Source organism: Wyeomyia smithii, chromosome 3, assembly GCF_029784165.1.
Source record: "Wyeomyia smithii strain HCP4-BCI-WySm-NY-G18 chromosome 3, ASM2978416v1, whole genome shotgun sequence".
NCBI lineage: Eukaryota > Metazoa > Arthropoda > Insecta > Diptera > Culicidae > Wyeomyia > Wyeomyia smithii.
Genome location: NC_073696.1, coordinates 117,960,839 through 117,983,271, shown reverse-complemented (window position 1 = coordinate 117,983,271; position 22,433 = coordinate 117,960,839). Strand labels below are relative to the sequence as shown.

The 22,433-nt window shown below is 39.2% G+C and overlaps 4 protein-coding genes across 5 annotated transcripts; 2 read left to right on the top strand and 2 right to left on the bottom strand.

The window, feature by feature from the left end:
* Nucleotides 1-517: 517 nt before the first annotated feature.
* On the top strand, nucleotides 518-7,090 carry LOC129730073 (histone-lysine N-methyltransferase eggless). Of its 2 annotated transcripts, none has more exons than XM_055689097.1 (10): nucleotides 518-688; nucleotides 744-3,008; nucleotides 3,073-3,196; nucleotides 3,483-3,626; nucleotides 3,689-4,095; nucleotides 4,163-5,416; nucleotides 5,581-6,345; nucleotides 6,403-6,445; nucleotides 6,501-6,667; nucleotides 6,722-7,090. In XM_055689097.1, exons 2-10 carry the CDS (start codon nucleotides 762-764, stop codon nucleotides 6,926-6,928), a joined length of 5,358 nt encoding a protein of 1,785 aa, XP_055545072.1. In that variant the 5' UTR covers nucleotides 518-688; nucleotides 744-761; the 3' UTR covers nucleotides 6,929-7,090. The 2 variants fall into 2 exon arrangements, with proteins under 2 accessions (XP_055545072.1, XP_055545071.1); XM_055689096.1 differs by having other exon boundaries at nucleotides 524-688; nucleotides 756-3,008; nucleotides 6,722-7,089.
* On the bottom strand, nucleotides 7,050-8,952 carry LOC129730074 (MTRF1L release factor glutamine methyltransferase). The gene is made up of 2 exons (XM_055689098.1): nucleotides 7,800-8,952; nucleotides 7,050-7,588 (listed from the first exon to the last, which is right to left on the bottom strand). Exons 1-2 carry the CDS (start codon nucleotides 8,307-8,309, stop codon nucleotides 7,127-7,129), a joined length of 972 nt encoding a protein of 323 aa, XP_055545073.1. The 5' UTR covers nucleotides 8,310-8,952; the 3' UTR covers nucleotides 7,050-7,126.
* Nucleotides 8,953-9,450: 498 nt separating this feature from the next.
* LOC129732137 (protein C10) lies at nucleotides 9,451-10,881 on the top strand. The gene has a single exon (XM_055692686.1). It carries the CDS (start codon nucleotides 9,519-9,521, stop codon nucleotides 9,867-9,869), a length of 351 nt encoding a protein of 116 aa, XP_055548661.1. The 5' UTR covers nucleotides 9,451-9,518; the 3' UTR covers nucleotides 9,870-10,881.
* Nucleotides 10,882-19,863: 8,982 nt separating this feature from the next.
* On the bottom strand, nucleotides 19,864-20,925 carry LOC129728510 (uncharacterized). The gene has a single exon (XM_055686956.1). It carries the CDS (start codon nucleotides 20,923-20,925, stop codon nucleotides 19,864-19,866), a length of 1,062 nt encoding a protein of 353 aa, XP_055542931.1.
* Between the last annotated feature and the right edge of the window lie 1,508 nt (nucleotides 20,926-22,433).

Here is a 22,433-nt window from a genome sequence, read left to right as displayed (position 1 = left end):
ATCCAGTACCCGATAACTCACTTTTTGACATTTTGTATAAGAATACCAAACTAAGTAGATCCTAATCAAATTAGAGTTAAAATAAAGCAGCGTGTACAGTGTAGTGTGCTAGAAAACAATTGTTAAAAAATCCTAGAAACTGGCATCCTTCTTACTGATTGATTTATCAAGCCAGGGATACCAGATGTGGAGATTTGTCTGCAAAACGCAGATTTTTAAAGCCCGTGTGCAGTTTTTTGTTGATTTGCAGATATTTGCAGATTTCTATATTTTCTCTATATTTTCTATATTCTATATATTCAGATATTCTTATATATTCAGATTTTTGTCAGAGTCTCCTTATATTTGCACATATTATCTCAAAATGTGTGCAGATTTTTGCAGACCTTTGCCTTCGCGAACGAATTTTTTTCGAATCACGAATAGATTTTTTTTCAGATTTCGAGTAGATTTTTCCGGTTTTTCGAGCAATCGCAGACATTTTTCAAAAACATCTGGCATCTCTGGATTGATTTGTCAAGCGCATTGCATGCATCAAAACAAAACTCATTTTAAGCGTCAAGTGAAAAAAAACGGTATCATCAGTAAATTAAAAGAAAACACCTTATACCACTGTGATTTTGATGTGGAAAATACATAATTATGATACTTAGTTGGTTTTGATTGCATGGACATAAAAGTTTTTTAAGTATGTATCACAAACTTTCAATACAATGTCGATTACAATTTGCTAAACGTTGAAGGTTATGTTGTAGCCCATTATGGATACTATGGATTTGCAAGCAGACTCTGGCCCGGCAACGGAAGACACAACGTCGAACATTGATAATGAGTCCTCAATTCTAGAGGAACCTGTTTTGACTGCCAGAGACTCAGATGAAAAAACTAGTGCCGCTCAATCATCTGAAAGTAAGGAAGTGGTTACTGTTCGCGAAAAAAGTGAGAGCAAAGTCGATAATTCGGACCAAAATGATCAGGTAAAAACTGCACCACCAGTGATTGCACTTGACGACAAGGACGAGCCGGCTCAGGTTGAAAGGGAAGACACTCCTTCAAATAGAGAAAATGATATGTTGGATGTAACTCAACTTGGAGATAAAGTGACACTGAGGAAAAAGCAGAATCGTGAGATTGCTTCTTCAGATGAAGAAAACAAGTTTCAGTCGGTCGCAGATAAGTTAGAACAGAAAGAGGAAAAGACTCAAGATGTGAATCAAGAATCAAGCTCTAAGGTTGATGATGAAATATCTAAAACTGAAAACACTGCAGAACAGTTGAAAAACACAGAGTTGGAAAAAGCAACAATAGAGCAGGTAGATAAATCTGATGAAATATTATGTGAAAATGTAGTAACCAGTAACTCAATAGAAACTGATATTAAGACAAGTGAAAATGTGGATTGTGCTGAAAGTTTTGTCGAAAATGAGGCCATAGAAAAATCAACCGATAAAAAAGAGGTCGACAATACGTCAAATAAAAAATCTATAGATGAAACTCCGGTTGTTTCTGAACAAAAAATTGAAGCAGACCTTTCAATATCAGAAATTACGACAGAAGGATCTAGCAATTTAATAAGAGATGAAGTTTGTCATGACGAGACTGCAAACGAAACACAGGATGTTGCCGAAGACATAGTGCCCAACACTTCAGAAGAAAACCCGGCTGATTCATCAGAATATGAAAACTCTGCCTGTGACAAAAGCATTAACGAATCTAAAAATGAAGACATAAGCATTAACGAATCTAAAATAGAAGACATGTCAGATGTCAATGAAGAAAAAAATGAAACCCCAGATGATGATGTAGTTATGTCCTTTGTTCCAGATTCTGGAGGAGCACAACAAACCGAAGGTCATAAATCAGATCAATGTGCAAAAACGGATACCGATTTCGAACATATTTCAAATGATGAAACTGAAGCTACTGATAAACAAAATGACGAGGTCAAGGATGAAGCTGAAGCAACCTCGAATTGCAAACAGGTAAATACTAATAGTGACGAAAATGTAACTACCAAATCCACGGAAGAATTATCGAGTGGCGAAGCGAAAAATAAAGCCCGTAAAGAAAATAATGATGATGATGATGATGACGTTATCATGGTAGAAAGTGATTTAAATTTCACCGATAACTCAAAATTATGTAAAACTGAGAAAAATAGTGAACACATAGAGACAAGTTTATTTTTAAAAAATGCTCTTCCTCAAGAAACCGAAATTGTCAATAACGTGCAAAATGAAAATAAGACAGAAACTGTAGCTCTGGAAGATAAACCTAAGGAACATGCAGAAGAAAATACCGACAAACTCGATACGGACACAGCAGTAACGGTTGCTGCGGAATCTCAAACAATAGAGAAAAGTAAAAGTTCAGATTTATCTGGCACTGAAAAGGATGCAGATATTGTTGACAAGACTACTAAGGAAAATGATATAGAAATTGTTAATCTCGATGATGAACCTGAAGAGCCGGATTCGGCGGCAAATACTGACGATCCCAAGCCAGATGCAGCTGAATCAGTAGAAAAAAGTGATACACTTCCAACAAATGCAAAAGATTCATCGGAAAACACTAAGCCTGATGAGATGCATACAGAGAAGACTTTTGTTCTAGATGAGAAACTGGGAGTTTTCGAAGAGAAAACCACTCAACCCGAAGAAAAAATCCCGCAGCTAATTTCTGGCGATTCAGACGAGGATGTAGTAATGATTGAAGATGATGAACCAGCACCATCAACAACAAAGGCTAGTTTTCCTGGCCCTAAAGTTGTTGCTGGTGGCAAACTCGACCTAGCATCTGTGAAGAGAAATGTGGTTGTAAGCAAAGAAGCCAAACCAAAGACAATAAAACCACCCAGTTTCGATTGTGTTAATCCTGATTGTGCAAAAGTGTCTACGGAAACTGCTCCAGCGCCGGGGTTTGTCTTAAATTTTTACAATCTGCCAAAAAAATCCAAGAAACAACGGGTGTGCTTAGTTTGTTACGATCAGGTTGTGGAAAAATATTCTGTAAGTTGGAAACTGAGCTATGTCCCGCTTATTAACACTCGAAATAATTTGTTTTTCGCTACAGGAAATGTGTGAGTCGCTGGTTGATCAACAGCCTCTGTTGTTTTGTAAAATGCCACAGAAAAATGAATTGGTGGAAATATCAGACAGCAGTGAAGAGGAAGAGGACGATTCACAACAAGAAACAGGTATTTCAATTTTATAGAAAATTAGCTGATGTTACCGCGCCCTTCCATTTTTGGGGGGAGCGGATTAAATAATATTAATTTGGTCTCGAGGTACGATGCTGGTTTTACAAACTAGTCCGTGAAATGTCCGAATCATGGCTCGGGCGAGACTGTTCGTGTCAGTAAGATCGCAGCGTTGTCCTCGCAGTTATCCAGTGTACACTAATAGTCAACCGCAATATCTAATAATGACTGTTAGGCTTACTGCTTTTTTAATGAAATGTTAATTAGTAATGCTTTTTCTTAGGCAAACCACTTTCATCTGACATTATTTCGCTAGTTGAGACTGAATTGCAAGACATACTGACATCAACATTTGAGAAAATTAACCTGAGTAAACAAATAGAATGGACTGAGCAAATTATGAAGCAGAAGATTGCTTACAATAGTAGTAAGTATTCCTAATTACATATATTGATTGTAAATGAAACATAAAAACTACGTTCTGCGCAGGATTATCCGACGAAATCAATAACGAACTCAACGAACTACAGCGCAAAGTGGACCGCATTCATCTGAATCTCTACTCCAAATCACGACCAAGATATCATGATCTTCCTCCATGTAATATCTTTCATGAAGTTGACTTGATGAACAAAAACCAACAATCGGTATTGGGACAATCCACTCACCAGCCCTCTCAGTCCAGCGCTCGTCAATTCTCACCACAGAAAGCACAACCTGCTCAGAATCAGCAACAGCAGACACAAAAACCGTTAGTCTCGTTGCCTGTGGCTGCAAAAAATGAAGAATTCGTCAGACCGGCAGTTGTCGTTGGACAATTTTATTTTGCGGTTAAACACAAATTGCTCAGTAACTGGGCGGAATGTCAAGTAGTCGAAACAGTTAGTGCTTCTGATGTAAGTGCTATAATAACTAACTAAGATGGAACAGTTTGTTTGTAATATTTTTTGTTTTTGTTTATAGAAAACTCTCTACAAAGTAAACTTTTTACACAATCAAGGCGGAGGTAATGCTCCAATCAAAGTTGTTCCAGCAAAATTCTTAGCTTACCGACACTCTTTCAACGTGAAACTACCACTCGGAACCCGTGTGATTGCTCGTTTCGATGCTGGAACAACACAACCTTCATACAAACTAACACAGGCTACCAAAAGTACTTCGTTCTATCCGGGAATCATAGCCGAGTCTTTTGGAAAGTATAACCGGCATCGCTATTTGATTTTCTTTGACGACGGGTACGCACAATATGTATGTCATGGCGATGTGCGAGTTGTCTGCGAAGAATCCAAGGAGGTATGGTTGGACATTCATCCACACTCACAGGAATTTATTAGGAACTACTTGCTAAACTACCGTTCACAAAGACCGATGGTGCAGGTGAAGGTTGGTCAGAGAATTATCACAGAATGGAAGGGAAAATGGATTTATGCAAAAGTTATTGACATCGATGCAAGTTTAGTTCAATTGCATTTCCCTGAGGACAACCGTTTTGAATGGATTTATCGTGGTTCAACACGCCTTGGTCCGCTGTATCAAGAGAAGGCTCTCAGCATGAGTAAAATGAGCAGCAACAAATTTTCGAAATTCCAGAAAAGAAATGAACCTTCTATTGAGTATATTACTATCGACGACGATGAGAACGATCAAAACAAACAGGACTCGAAGAAGCAGCCAACACCTCAGGAACAAGCTCTGCAGTCGTATCAACAGCAAAATAAGGTTCTCCAACAACAGAGCTCGGCTGATGCTGCGGCTAATCGTTCAGTAGCGAAAAAAAGCACTTTTCATCGCGCCGTTGTATCAACGTCTCAACCATCAGCGGTGTTTATGAACAGCTCCACGATCTACTGTGAAGACGATCGCCCGAAGGGTAAAATTGTGTATTATACTGCCAAAAAGCATCTGCCACCACTCAAATACAAACCGCACGAGTGCAATCCAAATTGTTTGTTCAAAATCACGCACAATCTCAAGTCGTACAGTCCGCTGGCAAAGCCTTTGCTATCGGGCTGGGAACGGCAACTATGCAAAATGAAATACAAAAAGGTGTACGTCGTGTATCGGGCGCCCTGTGGTCGGAGGTTGCGTAACATGTACGAGCTGCATAAGTATTTACGCATGACAAAAGCTACGCTCAACGTTGAGAACTACGATTTCGACCCTATGGTGCACTGCCTTGCGGAATATGTGATCGAAAATCATATCTATCATAATCCGGTAAGTGGTTATTTATTCTCATTCATTTCCATTATAGAACCAGTAAAAAGCTTTATTGCTTTCTGCTTAAGCATTTGAGCACGAAACAATTGTTCATCAAAGTAGCAAAACGTTTCCACAGTTCAAAATCTAAGATAACATTCACTTATTTGTTACTCTCACAGGATCTCTCGGACGGTCGCGAATACATGGCAGTACCGTGCGTGAACTATTTCGATGATTCGAAACCTCCGCCCTGTGTATACTCGACAGAGCGTATTCCTACTGAAGGTGTCAACCTAAACCTGGACTCGGATTTCATGTGCGGTTGCGATTGCGAAGATGACTGTATTGACAAAAGTCGCTGTCAATGTTGGCAGCTGACTATAGCCGGAGCTAAATTCGGAAATCCAAACACGTCGATCGATAATATTGGTTATGTTTACAAACGCCTGCAGGAGACGGTTGTTACTGGGATTTACGAGTGCAATTCTCGATGTAAATGTAACAATAGCTGCCTGAACCGGGTGGTGCAGCATCCGCTTCAAACCAAGTTGCAGGTGTTTAAAACTAGTAATCGTGGTTGGGGAATCCGCTGTCTTAATGATGTTTCAAAAGGAAGTTTCATATGTATCTACTCGGGACATTTACTGACCGAGGAAGCAGGAAATATGATTTGCCAAATGAATGCAAACAAGGCAGGTGATGAATATTTCGCTGATTTGGATTACATCGAAACTGTCGAGCAACTGAAGGAGGGTTACGAAACGGATGTAGTGGAATCGGAGAGTGAAAATGATAGTGATGAGCCAGATTATGATGCCAAACGGGACAGTGATGCATCGGACGACGATTTCACTACCAACGTCAACCCATCGAATGCCGTAGTCAAAACCAGATCCCAAGTTAGGAGGGATAGTACAAAAAGAACGGAACCTAAATTGGATAAGGTAATTTTTATGCACTTGCGATTTGAAACATATTTGAAATTATTTTTTATTTTTTAGAAATATAAAAAGAAGGAGGATACCAAGAATGAATCCGATGATGGTAATAACGATACGATTTGTAATATTCTCTCTACTACATTTTTTTATTTATTTAGAGCGTGAAATGGTCAGTTTAGTTCCTAATGCCGAAATGATAATTACGAAAGAAGATGAGACAAATACATCGATAAAATATCGCTCTGTCCGAAAATTATTTGGAAAAGATGAAAAAATCTACATAATGGATGCTAAAAAATCCGGAAACCTTGGACGATATTTCAATGTAAGCTCCTTAAATACGTTATTCTATAAACTTTGACTCAAAATAATGTTCCAGCATTCCTGCAACCCGAATCTTTTCGTGCAAAATGTGTTTGTCGATACGCATGATCTTCGTTTTCCGTGGGTGGCTTTCTTTGCATTATCCAATATCCGAGCTGGTTCTGAACTAACGTGGAACTACAACTACGATGTTGGTTCGGTAGAAGGAAAAGTTCTTTACTGCCAATGCGGGGCAGAAAACTGTCGCCAGCGATTACTGTAAGAGGCACAGGTCAGTACCTTACCATTATGTAAGTGTTTCTATGTTCTGTGTTACTGTACTAAGTCCATACGAAATAGTGGGTGTTCGATAAAGTTTTATGAAATAAAAACCAGATGTGAAATAACTTTAGTGTCAACAAGAAGCAAAATTGTATTAATTTATATATCTAATTTAATAACAAACGGTCACATAATCGTACTAAACTTTCATAATTTCTACAAATCTCTCATTGCGGAAAAGATCCTTGTATGAACAAATGTATTTCAATCCTATTCTTGACTCGTGTTCGTCTAAATATGCGGCAATCTTTTCGGGATGAGAACTGTCCACTTCAAGCCACAGTGTACCTTCCGGGTTCAAGTGTTCGCCGGCTAACTCCAATATTGCTCTAATAATAGCTAATCCATCTGCTCCACCATCAAGCGCACGAAGATCTTCGTAGATTTTAATCTCCGGCTCCAGTTGCAAAAGCTGACCGGAAGGAACATACGGCGGATTGCTGATTATCATGTCAAATTTATCATCTTCAATTTCCTTGGGAAGTTTGTCTACCAGTTTATGCTTAAATATTCTAAGTCTGTCTCGAAGTCCTTGGCTTTGAGCATTTGCAAGTGTAAGCTCGCACGCCAGTCGATTTTGGTCCAAAGCAATTGCTGATGACTGAAATGATAGAACGCAAAAGAATACCTTCTGTTAAAGTTGGTTCACTTCAACGTTCGCTTTTCTCCGTAGGAGTTTGAAATGATTTGTTAGAAATGGAAAACTATAGCTAACATCAAATCATGTTTGGATGATGATCAGTAGCGTTTTGTTGGTTCACAAGTCCCAACCTTTCGCAACAATCCTGTGTGTTATATAATCTTATTCTTACCAGCGGAACGTGCTTCAAAATTGAGAGGACTATTGCGCCACTACCACAACCTATCTCTAGGAATGTCATCTGCTGTTTAGTATCGATTTGCTGTAGTATAAGTTCCACAAGTTCCTCAGTCTCCGGTCGCGGAATAAACACCGGTGGGATCATCTTTAGCGTGATATCCCGAAACTCCCATTCTCGGATTATATACTGTATGGGCATCCGAGCGAGGCGGCACTGGCAAAGCTCATCTATCTTGCTCAGCTGACTATCGCTCAGTATAAGATCATGGCTTTTGCGAACATCATCCAACTTTGGTAGCTGCAAAACGTGAGCTAGAATGTTGATGATGGATGTACCGGCTTCAGGAATGTTTTCCGACTTGAATCGAGTTTCCCACTTTTCTTGAATACTTCCAACGGAGAATGCTTTGGCGGTACGTAATGCTTCGGAGCAAAACTCCTGCCGGACTAGAACGTTAATGCTGGGTTGGTTTTTTAATAGCCAAGGAATAGAACGTAACATTTTGTTTTTTTTTTTTTTGCCGTACACCGCTGCCAACCCGAAATTCTTTAATACTGCTTAAACTGACTTTTTGCAAGGATAATAATTTTGGCCGTTTTCACTTGTTCTTTCATATTTTAACTGTCTATTTTATAGTTATTTCTAATATACATATCAAATCACTGCTGCAGAAATTTCTCTTGCAAAAATAAGGGTGCTTGGGGTAGCATGTATCTTCTTGTTAAAAGAAAAACATGGTGAAATGTGATATTGATTAAGCCAAATATTCCTAAAATTTAGTCAAATTTTAACACAGTTTCAATTTTTTTCCAATCGGCTAAATATATGCCGCAACTATTGACTAAAATGAATCCTGTTTTATATCGTCCGATGGCCGGAAAAAATCCTGGAAACTGGAAGAATTTTGGAGAGAGTAACTAAAGCTATGATCAAATGTTCAAAATGCACAAAAAATAACAAAAAAAAATTAAATTTCGTCTATTGATTGATTTGACCATCAGCCTTCGCGCATACCACTTGAAATTGAAACTGGTAAGTGTACACCTTTCAATGTAGCATCCTGGCTGTCAGATGCTTGAGTTAATTTTGTATCCAGTCTCCACTCTCCCCTATTAACAATTTCAATAATAACAAACTAAGCTGAGAAGAACGCCAACCAATCAGTCGCTTGCTAGCGGTCACTGCCAAAAATAGACTTCCAAAGTAGCATTGGGCGATACGACGGAGAGTATCGATACTACAGTATCTAAGTTTTGCTAGTGCAAATAGACTTGTGCGATATTTATACTGAGAGTGGCAGCTTTTTAGTGGTTCCAGCTCGTATCAACTAGCTGGCATCTCTATCCGATTTGCTTCGCTTTATCGCAGCTAACATCGCAGCAGTTCTACGATGTGTGGGCTCCACTGACACTGACAGACAGCATAACATAGCGTATGAAAAGTGGCGTGATCTCGTGTACACATTGAGATGTTAGCCCTTGTAACATGGCGCGATGTCAGCTAGCTGGTCCGTATGCATAGAAGAATATCGATACAAATATCGCGGTTTTCAGTATCGATACGGTCGATTATCGGACGCTTGTGTATCGATCCAAAAAATCGAGATATCGTGCTGAAAGTATCGATATTTCCGATACTGATACAATATCGCCCATTGCTATTCCAAAGTTATTGTGGCAACAAGAACTGAATTTTGTCTGTACAGACAAAATGTCGTATTTATCGAACTTCACTGCCGAAACTGGTAAAACGATCCTAATCGATGTGCTAAAAACTGTAAACCAATCTGAGAATGCGAAGAAACTATCGGAAGCAAAGGCTAACTCTGGTAAGGAAATGATTAAAATGATGCAGTACGTCTTCCCGCTCGTGATGCAGCTGCAGATTACCGTCATCAAGGAATACGGATTCCCACCGAACCGAGAGGGATTGGTACAGTTCGAGCAAATTATTCGGGAGTTTGAACGAGAGGACGTGGATATTGCTAGATTGCGCTCGCAAATACGTTCAATCTATTTGCCACCAATAAATATAAACAACACCAATGATGTGCTAATTTAAATTGCATGTTGACAAGTAACCGAAACGTTATGATAGCGATGTCGCAATTTGTATTTCAAGCAGGACGATAAATTTTACTATATACTTTTTATGCTACGAACTCAGCATGTTCGAATTTATTCAAGACTGAAGCTATAAATTATGAGCAGTTTACAGAAGATCGAGAATGAAAGCTCTCATACTAAAACAATGCTTAAAACTGCCTGAATTTGTGAACTTAAACAGCGAGTTTGCTGATTTTATGGTAAACATCTTTTGTTATCTTAAGTATATAATTATATAAGGTATCTTGTATTTATTACTATACGGTTTAAAGAATATTGCAGGTTTTTGTCTTATAAATAAAAAAATGCTATTGTATTTTTTTTACTACCTACTAGTCGATAAACCGAAACAACAAATAGACGAAATAGCCAGGAAGTACAAAAACCAATCTTGGAATCAAACTGAATTAAAATATTTGCTTGCTTGATTTCAGTGGCGTCATTGATAAACTTTCTACTTGTCTTGTCAGATTTTACATCAACTTGCATTTACTCTGATCACGAAGCTATAATTAATTCGTTGAAGTTGGCTTAGGTCCCAGTGTTGGACTATCCGATATGTCAGCTCAATGTCGAATGCCATGAAGTTCTTAGTTTTGTAAGCACCCTCCAGATAGACTTACCAGATTTTGCTCAGGGGGAAAACGGGACAAATGAATTCTAAAAACAGACTAAGATCGATTTTTGAAAATTTTTACCAATGTAAAACGTACAAACTTAGATTAAGCTTAGATGAACCTGCCTGGTTCTATGAAAAGAAATACAAAGATGATGATGGAATTTTGCGCAGTAGAGTATGATTTTTGGAAATATGCTCGTAAATATAGTCAGGATATATTAGTTCTTCAAAGCGGTCAAAGTTTCACTTTTTCGACTGATAAAGAACAGCACAGTCAGCAGTTCATAAATTTCTTACAAATGCATCAGACGTCGACATCCAGTGTTATCTCGAAAAAAATCGGAAAATCGACTTTCTGGAACATAGAAAAAAATTTCCCAACTCAAGAATTTTTGAATCCGCTTTGAGGCACTGTAGTTATTCTAATAAACTGGCTACACGGTCGGAAATAATACACCGCAGAAGAAAAAGAATAAAAGTTACTCTTTCGAATAAAACGTGTGTTTCTTTACGGTCGTAACATTTTGGCGACGAGAAACGGGAAAAAAGTAAAGATTTTGTTTGAGTTTGTCTATGAATAGAATAGACAGTGGTTCGATATACGATATGCTTAACAATTGCTGATATCGAATCGTAATTGCATCGGAAACAAGTAAAAACGTTTGGTTGAGTGATAAGGACATAACCTCCAGACTAGCGTCTTAGTAAAGTGCTGCACAGAAGGGAAAGGAGCTGTTCCGTAAGGAACCACCGGTACATTCTACTTTGGTATATAGTAATCGAAGGATCAAAAAGATGGATAGTTACAAACCGTCACTCCCTCCCTTCGACACAACCGACAGCAGATCTATTGGAACGCGCTGGCAGAAATGGAAGCGGTCATTGGAATTATTTCTAGAGGTGAATAGTGTTGCTCTTGCATCAAGAAAAAAGGCATACTTGTTGCACTTTGGGGGTGCACATATACAAGATATATTCTACGACATACCTGGAAACGATGCACATCCCCTCGCAGGATCAGATATTTTTCGCGAAGCAATAAAATTGCTAGATAATCATTTCGCTCCTTTCTCCAATGTCCCTTATGACCGTTGCGTTTTTAGGAAAATAAAGCAGGCAGAAAATGAATCTGTGGAAAAATTCATAGCTCGCCTCCGTGAACAAGGGCGTTTATGTGAATATAAAGATGCACTTGAGATGAGAATCACCTAACAGGTGTTTGATAATAGTACATCGGATGATCTTAGAGAGATGATAATTAAAAAGAAGCTCATGACAAAAGTCGGTCAATCGGAATAAAGAAGACATGAAGAAAAATGCAGACCCGGTCGAGCCGAGTAGTGTCTATCACATTAGGAAAGTCAAGAAGAAATTGAAATGTTTTCGATGTGGGAACGTAGGGCATTTCGCAAACGATAAAAATTGCCCGGCAAAGAAAAAAAAACATGTGATAGTTGCAAAATAGTGGGACATTTCAAGAAAATGTGCAGAACGAAGCCAGAAAATCGAAAAATAAAACAGAGAATAAAAGTTTGGCGAATTCAGGATTCGGACGACGACAGCTGTGCTTCGAATGGTAGTGGCGAAGATAGCGAGAATGATATACAGCAAATCTACGCTATGGATACTGAACATGATCGGGTGACGTCCTATACAGGCGGTGTCAAAATTGATTGGGTTGTAGATTCTGGAGCTCATGTGAACGTCATCAGCCGAGGTACATGGCGATTCCTGAAGCAAAAGGGATGCCGATTTAACGAGGTGCAAAAATCACGGAAGTTTTTAAGAGTATACGGAAATGGAAAAATTAATATTCACAAAATATTTAAAACGGATATAGCTACACGAGAAAAGAAAGTAAACCACGATATATACGTAGTGGATAATATGGAAGGTGCTAGTTTGTTGAGCAAGACTACATCGTCAGAACTCAATATTCTTAAAATCTGCGGAGAGGTGTTTTGCCAGCAAGAAAAGGAGAATGCGAAGATAGGAAAAATAAAAGACTTGCAGGTGAAAATTCAGGTTAACAAAGATATCGCTCCGGCTCAGCAGCCTGGTAGACGTTTGCCTATTCCTCTCCAGGATATCGTCGAAGACAAATTACGCGATCTACTGCGACAGGGAATAATTGAGCCAGCACCGTTGAAAATTACCTGGGCATCTCCTTTGGTAGTTACACCGAAAGACGGAGGGCAAAACGTACGCATTTGTGTGGATATGCGCATGGCAAATAAGGCTATTATCCCCGAGCGACACCCGTTACCTACGTTCGACGAGATAATGCCTAACCTTGATGGTTGCAAGTTTTTCAGTAAAATAGACCTAGTGAAAGCCTTTCATCAAGTTGAGCTGGATTCGGATTCACGTGAAATAACTACCTTCGTGACACCGAACGCATACTACAGATACACACGGCTTATGTTCGGCATGAACTGCGCCGCTGAAATCTTTCAGAGAGAAATAGAGTGCGTTTTGAAAGGATTAAAGAATGTTAGAGTTTTTATCGACGATATTCTTGTTTTTGCTAAAACGAAGCAGGAGCATGATACCAGCGTGAAGCTTGTTTTGCAGAGGCTTGAGAAACATGGTATTACGGTGAATATCAATAAATGTGACTTTGGGAAAGAAAACGTGGATTTCATGGGACATACCCTATCCAAGCGAGGTATACTACCGATGAATGATACGATCAATTCCATACTGTCATTTAGAAAACCACAAAATGTAAGTGAAATGCGTAGTTTCCTTGGTTTAGTGAATTACGTTGGTAAATTCATCCCCAACCTTTCGGAAATGTCAACATCGTTACGCCGAATGACCATCAATGGTGCGAAATTCAAATGGACAGATGCAAGGCTGCAGTCGTTTAAAAGAATCAAGGGAGCGATGGCCAATCCCAAACATCTGGGATATTACAATCCACGGAATCGAACTACGCTAATTACTGATGCAAGTGATAATGGCATAGCAGCCGTTTTAATTCAGATTATTCACAACGAGCCACGGGTTATAAGTTATGCCAGTAAAAGTTTAACGCAGGCTGAGCGTAAATATTCTACACTCGATAAGGAAGCTTTAGCCATCGCATGGGCTACCGACCGGTTCCAGATGTACCTGACCGGTTTGCAGTTTACAATACTAACTGATCATAAACCATTATTAAATATCTTTAACGAAAAATCGATGCCGAACAAACGTCAGGAACGGTGGGTGCTAAGAATGCAGAGTTACCGTTACCACATGGTGTTTTTACCGGGAAAGAAAAATATTGCGGATCCGTTATCGCGGTTACCAGAGTAAACAGATGATAAGACATTTGACAAAGGTTCAGAAGCAGCCCTCTGTGCGATTGTAGAGGTTAACAAACCAGCAGCAGTTACAATGAGTCAAGTTATTCAATGCTAGCGAGAGGACGTTGAGATACAAGTGAAGCAAGCTTTGCAAGATGAGAAGTGGGAAGGTGAGTTGAAACGTTATGCACCATTTAAAGGCGAGTTATGTTTCGTGGATGAGATACTGTTGAGAGGATCCAGGGTTGTGATTCCAGTGAAGCTCAGGGAAACAGTACTTACTCTGGCTCATTTTGGACACCCTGGTCGAGAAAAAATGAAACGACGAATGAGAGTTGCGGTTTGGTGGCCTGGTATGGATGCCGACGCGGAAACGACATGCAAACAGTGTTTCGATTGTCAACTGGTTGCACCTTTCGAGAAACCGGAACCGTTATGTATCAGAGATTTACCAACAGCCCCCTGGGTCCACCTCTCCGGAGACTTCCTTGGTCCGTTGCCGGACAATAGCTATATTTTTGTATTGATTGACCACTATAGTCGGTACGTGTTGGCGGAACCAATGACACGAACAACTTCAAGTGATGTAATTCGTTTTTTGAAGCAGACATTCTGTAGAATGGGACTTCCACAAGCACTAAATTTCGATAACGCCAGGAATTTCTCTAGCCAAGATATGATAGATTATTGCGTTGATCACGGTATCAAGTTGACTCACACTACGCCGCACTATCCTAGTGCAAATGGAGAGGTTGAACGGCAAAACCGTTCCATTATGAAAGTTCTGAAAATAAGCAAACAAAATGGTACTAACTGGCGCGAAGCTCTACAAGAATATATTTATATGTATTCTTTAACACCACACACTGTAACAGGAATCCCACCGGCTCAATTAATGTTCGGAAGAAGTTTTCGGGACCTGATCCCACTTCTACAAATGGATCAAATCGAAGACCAGGAAATGCGTCTAAACACAATGCAAAAGTCTACAGAGACCAAAAAGTTGGTGCAAAAGAATCTTTGGTATCCGTTGGAGATGAGGTTTTGCTAAAAAACATGACCCCTCAAAACAAACTAGCAACAAGGTTTTTATCAACACCAGCCAAAGTGATTGAACGACATGGTAATTTTTTGACACTCGAGACACCGGACGGCCGAACGTATAAACGTAACACATCTCATGTTAAACCTCTAGTGCGACCACCTACAAACGATAAAGTGGAGGCTTCAAGCCATTCAACACCAGTAGATGAATCAAAGCTAGATGAAGTAGAAAATAGTATGGAGCTTACCAACACGATGAGACCAAAACGTCACACAACGCAACCTAAACAATTCGATGATTATTGCCTTAACCAATCCATTAATAAGTTAAACTTTGTTCCTTTCATTTTCTTTATTAAAATCAGGAAGATATGTAGTAATTCTAATAAACTGGCTACACGGTCGGAAATAATACACCGCAGAAGAAAAAAATAAAAGTTACTCTTTCGAATAAAACGTGTGTTTCTTTACGGTCGTAACAGGCACTACTTCCTTAAATCCGATAGACCATTTTACGAGACGTTTCTGAACTCAATTCATGAATGAAATTTTGACAGAAAGCTCGGAACCGCTGACATAACGCACGTAAAAGCAGCAGCAATATCAGCAGGATCCATGACACCTGTCAGTTCATAAAATGGTCTATTGAGTTGAATTTTTTCTGTTCGGACTCTGTTTCGAACGAAATTTCAACATGGTATAAATCAGCTTTAAAGTTAGATTTTTTTAAACTTTCAAAATTTTCTAACTTCAGCCGTTGCAAAAAAGTTCAATGTTTGTTGAATAATTCATTATTTTTCTCTGTTATTTTTGTTACATAAATTCAACCGTAAAAGAATTTCTGATCGGTTGATGCCAAAACCTCGAAATTCTGAAAACAAATGACTGATATATAAGCGCTCAAAACCTGACCACTTTTCCCTGGTTTTCCCTGGTTGAATTACTAGATTTTCAAATTCAGGCGCCTAACTTCGATATAGACGTTAGTACAACGTCAAAAAATTTTCGGGTTCGGGTCGGGTTCCGGTTTAAAAAAGGTCGGGTTTAGGTCTGAAACCCCGAAACCCGCCTATATCAAATAAGCATTTTTGTGAGATAATGATGTCTAATTTCATGCAACTGCAAAATTACTAACATTGAACCAAAGCATTGAGCATTGAACCCAAGTTTTCTTCGTTTAGCACTAAGATTGTGGAGGTACCTTCTTCTTCTTCTTATTTTTGACTTGTGCAGGATGACGTTTCATCGCTCCTCCTGCACGGGTATTATGGCACAGCTGTTTGCTATAACGCCAGTTAGTTTTTGTGGTTTCTGGGGTTTCTGTCAATATGTGCTCATTCTTTGAACTTCAATTTCTTTATGACATGAATAGTGTAGTGTATTTTTTTCGATTTGGTTCGGTTGTTTGGAGGCATACTTCAATTTTGATTCGTTTGAGTAATGTTAGCATATTTCTTAAGTTGTCGATGTTTTTACTTTCAAAGATTTCCTGGATCGATTTGTACCTCTCTAGGTCCAAACGAGCTCTCAGCGACCTGTGTTTGAGGCAGTGTAGAATTATCTGTTCCGAGGTATTGAGTTTTCCACATATTGTGCAATATGGGTTGTTGTCTATTTTCATCACGCTTAGCCAGTATGGCGAGTAGTCGTGCCCAGAGATTAAACGGTTCAAGGTTCGTGTCTCAGTATTTGAAAGTGGAAGATTATGAAACCATGACTTTCTATTGATACACGTTTGAAAGCTGAAAAATTTTCTTCCCTTACCTAGCTCATTTGTGTAACTCACGTATCAGTTTTGTACCTCTGTAGTTATGATGTTATTGAAAGTGTTCGCAGCATCGTGCGGAAATATTTTGTTGTTGCACATATCTGTTTTGTGCAGTCCATTTTTCGCGAATTGATCGGCTAATTCGTTACCTAAAACGTCCATATGTCCAGGAATCCACTGGAGCCGTGTGTTATTCTTTGCTGCTTTTTCAATTATTTCATGAATAATTTGATCTCGTTCAGTGCATTTAAATTGACTTCGAATGTATTCACAGCCTGAGTTTGAGTCTGTTAAAATTACCGCATTTCGTATTTGGTGTTTGTCTATGTACTGTAATGCCACGAAGATTGCTTCGATTTCAGCGGACATTGAACATACAGGATATTCGAGCCTTCGGCTGATTCTTACTTTGTTTTTGTCATCGTAAATTCCTATTCCGCAGGTAGAGTCCATTCTCGATGCATCTGTGTAGATGTGACAGCAGTTTTTGTATTTCCCGTGTAACAAGCCGAGTGTGAGTTGTTTAAGTACACGAGCTGGCACCTTTGTTTTCGACAATTTACCCCCTAATTCGGTTACGACCTCAATTTCCAACAATTGAGGTTCCTGTTGGCACTACGATTGTTTGTGATATGTTGTCCAGCAGTTGTTTGTATGACCAATATGCTTTTTCTATGTTTTTCACAGTAGTTTCAGATATAAAATCTGATTCCTTCAGCTGTTTGAGTTGTTGGTATTCTGGAGTATTGTATCTCACGTTCCTTATTAGTTCCTTGTAAGTATGTCAGTCTCTGCGTAAACTGCGTGGCTGTTGACTCGCGATAGCATACAGCGTGTTTATTGGAGTGGTTTTCGAACATCCTGTTACTCTCCTGAGGCAGGCGTTGTTAGCTGTTGATATGGCTTGTAAATTACTCTTACATGCGTTATTGTGGACGGATGCTCCGTAATCTAAATACCCTCTGACGATTCCATTGGATATAATACCCGTGGTTTGTGGGTGCCCACCGTATTTGTTTCCTGCGATTATTTTAACCATGTTTATGCGATCCATTATGCCACGCTTGATTTGCCTCGTCTGTGCTCCAAATCGTAGCTCTCTGTCGAATGTAATTCCGAGGTACGGGTGCGTATTTACCATTTCTAGCAAATTCCCTTCCAACATAACGTCGAGGTTTTTCTTGTTTCTCTGGAAAAGCATAATTTTCGTTTTGTTTACGTTGATGCCAAGATTGAGTTCAGAGGCTGCTTCATTGAATCGATTTAAAAACGCTTGTGCTCTGTTTTGTATTATTTCAACGGTTTGTCCTTCTATAATAACGGCAAAGTCATCTGCGAATTGGACCAACGTTACCCCGTGCTCTTCTAGTTTGTGTAATGATGTGGTGTATATATTAAACAGTGTGGGCGACATAACGTCTCCTTGTGGGAGACCGTCGTTTATCGTTCGTTCAAGGATTTCCGATCCTACCTGAATTTGGATTTTTCGGTCAATAAGAAAGGCTGCTATCCAGTTCATAAGTTCCCTGGGCGTATGTAACTTTTCCAGCACCTCGTCCAATTTTCTAGTGTTCACAGAATTATACGCGTTGGATAAATCTACAAAAAGTGCAGCTGCAATTTTTTTGTCTCGTTTGATAGCAGTTATTTTGTTTACAACGAAATTTACACAAGTTATTGTCGATCTATGTTTCCTGAAACCATAGGAGTGGTCGGGTAGTATTGCTTTTTGGATTAAAAACTTTTCCAGCTCGTACAGCACAGCGCTATTGAGGACCTTTAGTGAACAATTCACCATGGATATAGGTCTTAAGTTGGCTACAGTTTCCGGGCTCCGCCCAGGCTTTGGTATTGCTATGACCTTGATTTTTTTGAGGTTGTCTTGTAAATTTCCGGTTCTCCACATCACATTTAAGTCTTTCCTTATATTCTCCGATACTTTAGCGCTAAGATTACGTAACATGTCGTAGGTTATGTCGTCTGGGCCTGGAGCTGTCGCCTTTTTTTTTCTACTCAGTATTTTATTCCAGTTTGCAGTAGTTAGAATATTCCGTTTGATGCTTTTGATATGCTTCTCCAAAGGGAAAATGAAATCTAGAAACTCTCGAGCGATGTTTGCGTCTTGATGGACAATTGCTGTACTTGTCTTCTTCCTCTTTCCTGTTAACTTGCCGATTTTTTTCCAAAGTACTTTGGAGGTCGTTTTTGGATCTATTTGTTCAGCAAATTCTCGAAAACTTTGTACTTATGATTCCTTTTTTATTCGAACAAAGATACATTCAGTTTTTTTCAGTTCAATCAGATCTTCCAATTTGCCGCTTTTATTGAACTTTGCTCTTGCAGAATTTTCCCTCTTCCATGCAGCTTCTATCTCTTTACTCCACCAGAATTTAGGCTCATAACTGCTTCTCTGTTTAGCTTCTCTGACTATTTTTTTCGTCTTCTTTTGTAATTCCGCTACACCTGCAATTTCTTCGGCTTTCAACTCTGCTATTCCTTTTAAGACATTTTTTTTTATTTACGAACCATTTTTTCTTTGAGACGATTTTCATTTGAATTGTAATACATATTGCCAAATGTCTGCTTCCAATACTGTAGTCTAATATGGTCATTTCGGTATCTTGAAACTGGGCAGGGGAACACATAACCAGGTCAATTGTGGACGATTTTTTATACAGTTCAGCTGGGATATACGTTGGATTGGTGTTGTTTAGTAAGATAGCATGTTCTTCATTTATCATTTCGTACAATGCTAAGCCCCTGCCATCGCTGTGATTTTCGTCCCAGGCGAAATGGTGAGCGTTATAGTCGCCCCCGATAATGTACCTCTTACTAAATCTGACCGTTTTAAACACTTCTAGCAAACAACTTTTGAATTCAAATAACGTTGTAGTCGGTGCTACATATATTGAAACCACCACCAGATCTTCATCTTCCAACACACTGGATGTTAGCTGTACTCAAGACGTTCAAATTATTCCCATTTAGCGACTCGTGGGCGAAAATCATAGCCCCTCCATAACCATCATCTCGAGAGCTATAGTAGTTCTGGAAATGTGAGATTTTGTATTTTTTTGTTTCCAGTTCCTTTTTTGTCCAACATTCTGAAATTATTGCGATTTTATAATTATCTTTCACTAACACTCTAGTCAGTTCATCCTTGTGTTTCTCGATGCTTTGGACGTTACATTGTAATATTTTCATGGTCATTATTTACTTCAGTTAGTTATTGCGGTTTACCGTCAAATTTACCGTAATTGTACCTTATCTTGTTGGTGTCAGGTGGTTGACTTGATTGTTCTCTGTGGTCAAGCCCTTGCGGTCTCAAAGGCATTCCGGAATATGTTTCTTCTTCCTGTCCTTCCATAAGATCTACAGAATTCTGTTCGTGATCTCTGTACGTTCTCTGTCTGGATGCTTTGTGCAACTCCATCTTCCAGCGTAGTTTTTCTTTTTTATCTACCTTGTATCGATTAAAAAGCGCTACTCCATTGTTCCCTGAATCTTGTGTTTTACGCTTCTTATCGTTATACGCTTTTGCCTCAGACTCGATTGGGTCTTCCTCTGGTATTCTTTTCGCTTGTTGGTGTCTTTGTCTTGTTGGTCCTGGTTTCACTTTGTTTTTTACCGTATCTGCATATGAGTCCACCAGTGTGGGATGTTCCCTAATGTTTTCTAATAAACTGAACTGATTTTCTGTGTATATAGGATATTGTTCCCGTATTTCCACCACCGTTAGGTTAGTTGTTGCCATTATGGTTTTGAGGTTATTCTGTCTTTTTCGTTCTGGGCATCCAAAGTCTCCGGTTTGATGTTGACCTTCTGTCCGGCAATGTAGACATTTGATTAACTCCTTACATTCCTTATTGTTTCCATTTTCATGTAGTTGTCCACACTGGCCGCATCTTTGGCGTGCCCTGCAGTTAATCGATTTGTGGTTGTATCTGAGACAGTTGTTACAGAATACTGCCTTGTTAGCGAACGGCTTGACATAGTTGTTGCAACAAAACATGCGAACTTCCGAGGGAAGACGGTTGCTTTTAAAAGTTATTCCGATGCGTGACGCTGGAACCTTTTCTCCATCTACGTAGCGGTATAATCTGTTGACTCCCAAAATTGGTACTACACATGTCATGTTTTCCATAATCTCGTCCAGCGTCATATCGATCGGCACACCAGTTACGACACCTGATATGGCAATAAAGTGTTTCGGGATGTAAGCTTTGTAGTTCAACTTGTTAAGGGACTTGTCTGCTTGGATCTTGTTAGCGATTTGGCCAGTTTTCATTATAACGAGAAGCTTGTTTCTTCCTAGGGGTTTCATGTTGATGATATTTGGACTGTATTCGGTACTTTTGGACAGTATCTTTCCTAGCGATAGTTTGTTAATTCATTTCGTATCCTCTTCCGTGTTTATTAGCTCGACCAACACCATGTATGGTGCTGCGTCATTCACTGTGTATTCGTATATTGTGTGTGCTATTCCCGCTCCATCGGGCCTTTTTCCACCTCCAGGATCTCCTGGATCAGCCATTATCGAAATTTTCTAAGTTCGAACTGTATTTCAAGTTCTTCCAACGCTTCTAAAAATACAACTATCAATCCTTATTTTCAATTTTACGAAAAATTCCCGCGTCTTAGAGAAACACGTGCGCTTGTTTCGCGTGTTTTGTCTTGACCTGTTGAGGTACCGGTTCTGGAAATTGGATGGAAAGTTACAATAACTGTAATCTTTTGGTTTATTTTTTTTTTCTTCGTTTTGAGCTGTCATGTATTTGTTGACAACTCTGTGAGGGCCAGTAACGATGACTATATGCCCTGTGTCATTAGTTAACTTTTACAGGTTTAACTCAGTTGTTTGTACATATTGAACCAATTCCTGGTAGACTCTTAGGTCCAGTGTTCTGAACATTTCAACCAGATTTCGGTACTTTCCATTAAAGTTAAAATTATTTCTGATATTGCTGAATTTTGGACAATATAAAATTGTATGTTCTGCTGTTTCTGCTACTTTACAATTGTCGCAGTTCGTGTCGCTGACAATTTTCATAGTTCCCAACCAGTATTTCGAATAATTATGTCCCGTCATGAGCCGGTTTAAAAGTCTGATATCAGAGCCTCTCATATTTACATCTGTGAACCATGGTTTGTCCGAAAAATAAGGCTGAATGCTGAAGAAGGTTTTACCTTTTGTTTTGGAGTACTCTTCGTACCATTTTATAGTTTTCTCTAGTTTGCGTGTTTTGAAGTAATGTAGAGCGTCTTTCGCAAGTAGTGTATTTTCTAGAATGATTGCATGCTGTTTTATGCCGTGTCTCGCAAGCTCATCTGCTAAATCATTTCCAGCAACGGTTATGTGGCTCGGTATCCATTGCAGGCTGATATTCCATTTGGCTAATTTCTTAATTATTTTTACGAGCAGCGCTTCGCCTTCTTCGGAATCAAGGACATTGTTTAACATAATGCATGCCGATTTGGAGTCCGTAAATATCGCACAGTCGAGTAGTTGTAAATTTTCAATTGTCTGTACAGCAACTTCGATGGCAATCAATTCAGCGCTAGTAATGCCGGTTTCTTTTTCCAAACGGCGAGAGATTCTTTGGTTTGAAAATTCCATGTATACGCCGATTGCGCACTTGTCTTCCTCTTTTGATGCATCAGTAAATACTCTTTTCCGGTTTTAAAATTTCCCGTGCATTCCGCACAAAACTAGTTGCTTCAATCGTATCGGATTAATGTCCTTTTTGGAGCTGCTCATTCCGTCTAATGCTGAATTAATGACGACAACAGGTAATG